Source organism: Haliaeetus albicilla, chromosome 16 (assembly GCF_947461875.1).
Source record: "Haliaeetus albicilla chromosome 16, bHalAlb1.1, whole genome shotgun sequence".
Lineage (NCBI taxonomy): Eukaryota > Metazoa > Chordata > Aves > Accipitriformes > Accipitridae > Haliaeetus > Haliaeetus albicilla.
Window position 1 is genome coordinate 23,274,565 of NC_091498.1, and position 7,671 is coordinate 23,282,235.

A 7,671-nucleotide genomic window follows, 5' to 3' on the forward strand; every position below is an offset into this window, starting at 1 on the left:
ACAAACCTGCCTCCAGACAGCTGCTTGGAAACACCGAGCATTCTTCTAGTGAGAGCAAACAGCTAAATGCCAGGGGAGTTTTAACCGACAAGACGCTGCCCTCAGTTTTCAGTAAGCAACTCCTAGCTTGTCATCTCCAGGCATCCACCTCTAGGTCCACCTCAGCTTTGTTACGCTTTAGTTTTAGAATAGAGTTTTTTCACGACCACACTGGTCACTTTAGATTCAGGCTAAAGGCTACAAGGTGTTACTTATAGTTGCATTTCTACAGCAGCAGCTTTGCTGAGTGGCTCCCCCAAACTCCTGTACTTTTCTGTGTAATTACCAGTGCTGTACTCATGCTCACAGTGTACCTAAATCATCTAGTCGCACAAAATGTCAGTTGAAAGTTTCACAAAATCTCAGACTTTTTCAAAGCTCCTTTAACAATTTTTCCATTCATATGTCATCAGGCTTTAAAATGTGTCCTTTTAAATAGTTTCTCTTTTATTAAAACCAACAACAGCAACAAAACCTACATGAGAGTAATACAGGGTAATTTGAGCAACGATCCTAAGTTAGCCTGTGATTTCTAAAGAAAAAGAAACTAGCTGACAAAAACCTCGGTGTAAATGACTTCTGATTGGAAAGAATGACTGGCTCTAGCAAAATCCAGCTCACTTCAGATATCCTGTTAGCTTGAACAGAAGTGAAATGTAAATAAGAGCATGACTTGACTCCTTATATTGATGTGTGTGGGTTGAACAGAATCTCATACAAGTGTAAAATTCATAGTAAAGATGTCTTTATTCCAAAATAATAATAATAATGTGTTAGCCAGACAGCTACAAAACATCTACACAAGACTTTGGTAAGAAATATTTATGGTAGCTTTTTCATAATTCCACAGCAAACAAAAACAAAGAAGGAATTCTAAAAATGCAATCAAACAAAATTTTGTTTAAATTGTATGCTGCACACACAGAGTCCTACTGTACATTTGTTAAGCCCCTAGCTTTTCTTTTTTATTATGTGTAAAGCTTCTACAGTTTGTATGTTAGGAAAAAAACCATACACACAATGCTAAAATCTGATAGTTGAGCTCTACAAAACTGGAGTGATATCTGTGCTTTGAGTTTAGCAGTATTATTCAGGAGATAAGTGAAATAACAGGTCTCATTTTTATTGACTGATAATCAGTGGCTATTACACTACTAGAAAGTTTACAGTAACAATGCAATACTTCTACATATTGTGTATCAGAGCTTTTTTTTCTGAATAGAAAATCAACCTCATTTTTTCTTCATTTGTTTTTGTTTGTGGTTTTTTGTTTTTTTTTTTTTTTTACAAAATGTAACAAGCTTAAATATTTTTTTTTTTTTTTTTGTATCAAGTTAGAAGAAAGACAAGTGACTTGTAAAATGTTTCAACAGAAAAACAGTGTGAAAAAGCTGAACCTAGGCAGGAATGATCACATGCTTCTGACCCAGTGCAATCTATGTTGTCATTGCATGTATTAACAAGGTGGGGGGAAAAAATATTCCAACATTCATAACTTTAATGAGCCTAAGAGAAATGACTGGAAATCACACTGAACAGCCTCCTAGGAGAAAAAAAAAAAAGTATATGGAGAATCAAATTAGTAAGAACCACAGTGAAAGGAATGCCAGATTATTTTAATGGACAATTTTGTGGGCACATTCAGAAATATGTTATGTATTTCCTACATACCTAAAGGTGTATTTGGACTATGTAGCCTTTGGCAAAAGGAGTAATTAAAAGACAAAATGGCTTGATTAACTGGAACAAACATGAAGTTGAAAATAACATTGTTTTTAATTGATTATTTGCAGAACCAGGCAGAGTTTTGCAAGATTAGCTTGAACAAGTGCTAAGGGTTGATGAGATAAAATACAGTCCATAAACTCACAGCATTTTTTTTTTCCCATTCAGGAAAAACTTTCTTCTGCTGCTCCCTCTGCTCCAAGCTCCCATGGATCCAAGCCTGCAAAAACTACTCTGTCACACATTTCTTAGTCAAAGGTTATTTTTTTGAATGATTAGCCTCAGCTGGGATAGCCTCTGGTCAGGCTTAGCAAGAGCAGCTCACAAAGGTAGGTGGTGTGTGAGTTTTGATTGCATATGAAGCTCTGCCCTGGCTGAGTGCCTGGCATTAATCTCTGTAGCCCTTCTCTGCAGCCATCTGTCTCTTCACCTGAAATATGCTCAGCTGGTAACTCCTCCAGTATCTATACCATTCCACTGGTTTTTTGTTGGTTTGTGTTTCTTTGTTTGTTTGTTTTTTTTTTTTTTGGTCATAAAAGGGTAATATGCAAGGTAACGTCATAAATACATTACTTAGGGACAGTCTTGCTGCTACACTGTAATGACAGCGCTATAGAGACCTAAACTGCAGAATTTTTCAACAGGCACAAGGAGGCAAACTATCTGAATTAATATTATTAAATGAGCCAAGCTGTGCAAAATGTAAAATGTTTGGTTCTAGCATTAAACCTTGTTGTATTCTTTTTTCTCCTGGTTTGGTTCACTATGGGCTTGCACCCATTTCATGTAGCAGTGGCGGGAGAGGCTTAACATTGCGGTTGGTTCCATTATTTCCCTGGCCCTCCCTTCATTCCAGATCTAAAAAAGTAGTAAAATGCCTTGAGGGGGTGGGATGCAACCACTGTGGAAGTCCTGAGCAGCCCTTGCAGTGTTCAGTGGAGAAATGATGATGAAAAGCCCTACAGTGTAATGCAACCAGCCCGTCCAGCCCGTTCAGGTACACGGAGGTAACAAGAGGATTCATTCCCAGGGTAATGATGGGGCAGTTGAACAGCTTCGGTGGGTTGTGGTTCACTTCAAATGCAGACACTTAAAACCTGGGTGTCAGGTTCTCAGGATTGTGACCGAGTGTTAAGGAAGTGAGTAAATTACTTAAGGCTGGTAAAATAAACACTATAAAATAAATTTTTCTCCATTCATTTCTCTCAAGCTTGTTTTAAGTCAGCATCAACAGTCTTTATTTTCAGTGCATTGTTATTACTTATGTAGAGACATAGCTGTATGCTGCCTTTCCTAGACCAAAAGATAACCCATCACCTTCACCTCTCATCTTTAATGTTATATTGTTAAACTTATAGGACAGAATTATATTCCAATAGCAAGTGAAGCCCAAGTTCTTGCTGGTCCTACACCTGATTTTGTGTAGGGATGAGAGCTAAACGCTGCAGGAGACTGTGTAAAATAGCAATTAGAATGGTGAGGAGCTATCTTCTAATCTCTGGCAGTTTGTTGATCACTCAAGAGGTCAGGGAAGATATTTATCCTGGCTAATATATCTACAAATGAGTAATTGTCTCAAATCTAGTAACTCTTAGATCCTCCTATACTCTGAGTAAAAACACATCAGTGACACTGTTGTAAATATATTCTTGTGTCAATCTGTAATTAATATTTTAAGAGGCTGTCATTGTTTCATTTCAGAGGCTCAGTTCCCTTTGTTTGTTACAAGGGATCCATGAGAACCTGGCCCACCTTTTCTCTACCGTTTTTATTATATTATAAACCTCTTTCTCTCTTTGCCTGTGATTAACATCCTCACGAAACTGAATCTAATTTTTTTAGTGTGTCTCATGTGGAAGTCTTTCCATGACACAGCTGTTGTGACTCTGTGTTTGGACCAATTTCTGTTAGTTATGTATCCATTTTGAGAGACAGTGGATACACCCAATATATGAATACGGCATCTAGATATAGCATGCCATTCACATGTTTTCTTTGTGTGCTGTTTCGACTGTGACTATGTAGTGGGCAGACATCACTATTGAGCTGCACAAATTATTTCCTTTTTAAGTTTTAAAGAAACAAAGACCATTTTGCATGGACCATAGCATCCATGTGAAGAGAAGTAGATAGGATAATTATTATAACTATCAGCTTAACCCAATAGTGTAAAAAGATAAACATGCACCTTTAATATTATTGAACCAGCATTACTGAAATTACTCCTTGGCATAGTTGTGTAATCACATAGGCACTGCTTTGGATTTTCAAAATCAAATCGAGAGAGAAATCCTCCCACATATGAAACATGTTACTTTAACTTAGTTATGTTAATATGCATGCATCCCATGTCTTTACAAGTAGTATTTCTATATGGCTATTCCATGTCCACAGATATATCTGTATTTTAGTTAAATGACTCATAATGACTTTCTATTTTTATGCATTAAGGGCTGGCTGGAGTACCAAAGATTTACTCTCAGCATAAATCTGTGAGGAAATATTTATAAAATATATTTCTTGCACCAGCAAGACTAAAAAGCAAACCACACTGCAAAAATGAAAACTAATATACACTTTATATTTTTTTTTGTTTTAAAAACCAAACCAAGGTTGACTTTCCATTTAGCTCAGAGTGCATCACTTGGAAACCTTGTGTTTTGTTAACAAGGATGAACATTACATGCTCTTAGCTCCTTTTTGTCTTTGCAACTAGTAAACTGGGTACTTTTGGACCTCTTCTTTACCATCATGTAGCGTTCCTGAATTCCACCTCCACAGAGTGTAGAACATTCTGTCCAAGCAGTCCATGGTTTCAGCCTACAAGCTGAAAAAATAAGAAATTTGATTAAGTTTTTAGTATTTCAGTCTAGCCTACATATCTCAATATGTGTACCACTATGAATGTGTGCACACTTACGTCTTTTGAATCTAAGAAGGCATATTGCCTGGTTTATTTCAGTAGGAATTAAGAAACCCCAGTTAAGTATAATTAAAGTGCATTCGTCAAACACTGGAAAAAATGTATCAAAGAAGAAATTTACTGTCTACATTATAAAACACAGATAAAATTAAGAAACTGTTTAATGTCGTACAAGCGTGAACCACAACTTAGCAGTAATTCATATCCAGATAACGTAAACTATACCCCAAGTTGTTATGTTTTATTGATTTAAGGCATCAGTGCTTGATAATACTGTCCCTGATTGAAAAAGCAGTCTGAGCAGATCTCTTAGAGCAGTCTGAGTCTGAATCAGATTATTGAGGTGGAAATCAATTCAGTTTTGAAATTTAGCATTGGATCCAGGAACAAATACTTTCAAAGTTCAAAGGTAGCTGAATGCAAAGATTATCACCCAGGTCTGCAGGAATTGCAATCAGTCCTTTGCTAGGTCTAAATTCTAGGTTTTTTTCACATTCCACATTTTGTAGTGAAGCAGCTAAAATATTTTCAGCGATAGAACATGGACAGATGTGAGCCTTTCTCCATTGTGCCCTAAACTTAGGTCACGTGTTTTTGGTGACAGGCAAATGTCAAAAGTGGGTATGCTTTGCTTTATTGCTAAAGCTTTCCCTAGACTGAAGTGCTGAAAATGTTCTTGCAGCATGAAGTGGAGCTGCGCACCAACTCCTGATATGCAGAAAAGACAAAGAGACATGAGCATACTAAAAAATGGTTTCACGCTCACCTGGATATTGCTCACTATCTACATTTTTTTTTGCTTGTTCACTTCTCCTTTTCTCCCGGGCCTCTTTCCAGCGCCTTTTTTCCATACCTGGGCCTCTCAGGCATTTCCTTACTCGACATTTTGTACGTTGGACAGTTTCTGGGCATGCTGTTCCTCCAAACTGTGGTTCTATTTTAATCATTCTTGTTCTGATCATATGGCCCTTTCCACATGAGGTATTGCATTCGGACCACTGGGACCACTCTGTTAGTTCACAGTCAATGGCTGCAAAGAATGAGAAATATTACATGAAAGCCACGAGAGCTAAACATAAGTTTGAGAAGAAACACACAGATGTGCCTAATGAGTTTTTACACCCTAAATACATGAACACAACTTAAGCCTCCAGTCTTTTCAGCAAATGTTGTGAGGCTACACGTCAATTTTCTGAGTCTATTTCTAGCAGAAATATTATTTGACACGTTCCTCAATTTCTTTTTTCAAGAGTGGTACTCGCAGATCACTAAAATTACAAAGAACATATAAATAATTCTCCTGTGCCTTCTTCAATTTTCCCACCCATATGTGTGTTTTATAATGAAAAGCTGTTAAAAATTGAGTTATATTTACAAAGCATCTGATATGTCTGAGATCTAAGCCTTGCTTTACTGGTAATGTTATGTGATAAGCAACATTCACTAATAGAATCATAGAATGGTTTGGGTTGGAAGGGACCTTAAAGATGATCTAGTTCCAACCCCCTGCCATGGGCAGGGACACCTTCCGCTAGACCAGGTTGCTCAAAGCCCCATCTAGCCTGGCCTTGAACACTGCCAGGGATGGGGCATCCACAACCTCTCTGGGCAACCTGTTCCAGTGCCTCACCACCCTCACTGTAAAGACTTTTTTCCTAATATCTAATCTAAATCTACCCTCTTTCAGTTTAAAACCATTACCCCTCATCCTATCACTACAATCCCAGTTAAAGAGTCCCTCCCCATGTTTCCCGTAGGCCCCCTTTAGGTACTGGAAGGCTGCAGTAAGGTCTCCCTGGAGCCTTCTCTTCTCCAGGCTGAACAACCCCAACTCTCTCAGCCTGTCTTCATAGGAGAGGTGCGTTAAGACGTAATACCATTATGTCCTAAAAGTTTTCATCTTCCAACACTGCTTAAAACTTACAACCCCAGTGAATAATAATCAAAATGCTATTTCATGTTATTTAAGAAAAGCTGAATTAGCAAATTACAGTGTAAAAGCCTTTTTAACCAATAATTTATGTGAAAAATAATGTAATTAGTTATAAAGCCTCATAAACTAGCTGGCAACAGGACACTGAAAGCAATCATATCTTATTCATTCAGCAGCACCTTAGGCTATCACGTTTCACAAAGACTGCAAAGCAAGTAGAAATTTGCACCACCCAAGAAGTGGGGGATTTCGGTGGAGTAAGGTAAAAAAATCAATGCAGCTTTCTCCACACCATCCACTGGCTTATATGATACTCCAGGTTGAAAAGGGATGTAGATCAGTAAAAAGGCTACGGTACAGTTCAGAGATGTATCAAAGATGGAGCGAGCCTCTTCTGTGCGCTTTCTGTGAGCTAAAAAAAAAATCACACAGGTGATTTTAATCTTTCCTTCCTAGCACACATTCTGTATTGGAGTAAAAAATAGGTTTTATAATTCTGACTTATTTGCTATTGGGAAGTGCACAAACTGTTGCCTGAAGTTGTAGTGTGTTAAATATGCAGAAACTGTATACCCAAAGCAATACTGGTCCTCAGTGTAGGGTTAAGTAAGGCAAGCTGAAATTAAGACATGGTCATATTCCAGTTCTCAATAGCTGAAAGTGCATAATAATAATAATAATATAAAAATTAAAAAGATCTATAGTTGATATCACTCCTATCTAAGAAGTGATGCTAAAAAATGGTGAGGCGTTTTGACCCATAGACTGTGACACTCATAATTAGCCTCCTCTTTCCAGAGCGTTTCCCACACGTACGGCATTCAGGCAGCATGCATTTTTCTGCTTGTTCCAGCTCTTCATTGCAGTCCCCAAGCTCAGCAGCAGATTTCAGCATCCTTTGCCGGGTTCGCATTCCTTTCCCACATGTTACACTGCAGTCACTCCATTCAGACCAAGGAGAGAGTAGACAGGGGATGGTATCTAATACAAAAATAAAAAGGTAATGAATTCTTGTTATACATAAATTATGAAGGTATACATTTTGAAAATA

At 37.7% G+C, this 7,671-nt stretch overlaps 1 protein-coding gene across 1 annotated transcript in view; it reads right to left on the reverse strand.

Annotated features, from left to right (window-relative positions):
* Nucleotides 1-767: 767 nt before the first annotated feature.
* Nucleotides 768-7,671, reverse strand: part of SPON1 (spondin 1) — a 204,437-nt gene continuing 197,533 nt past the window's right edge. Inside the window, exons 14-16 of the mRNA XM_069803959.1 lie at nucleotides 7,437-7,601; nucleotides 5,454-5,717; nucleotides 768-4,591 (exon numbers count right to left, since the gene is read on the reverse strand). Of these exons, the coding sequence (XP_069660060.1) occupies nucleotides 4,428-4,591; nucleotides 5,454-5,717; nucleotides 7,437-7,601 (593 nt within the window). The 3' untranslated portion in view covers nucleotides 768-4,427. The remainder of the gene's footprint in view (nucleotides 4,592-5,453; nucleotides 5,718-7,436; nucleotides 7,602-7,671) is intronic.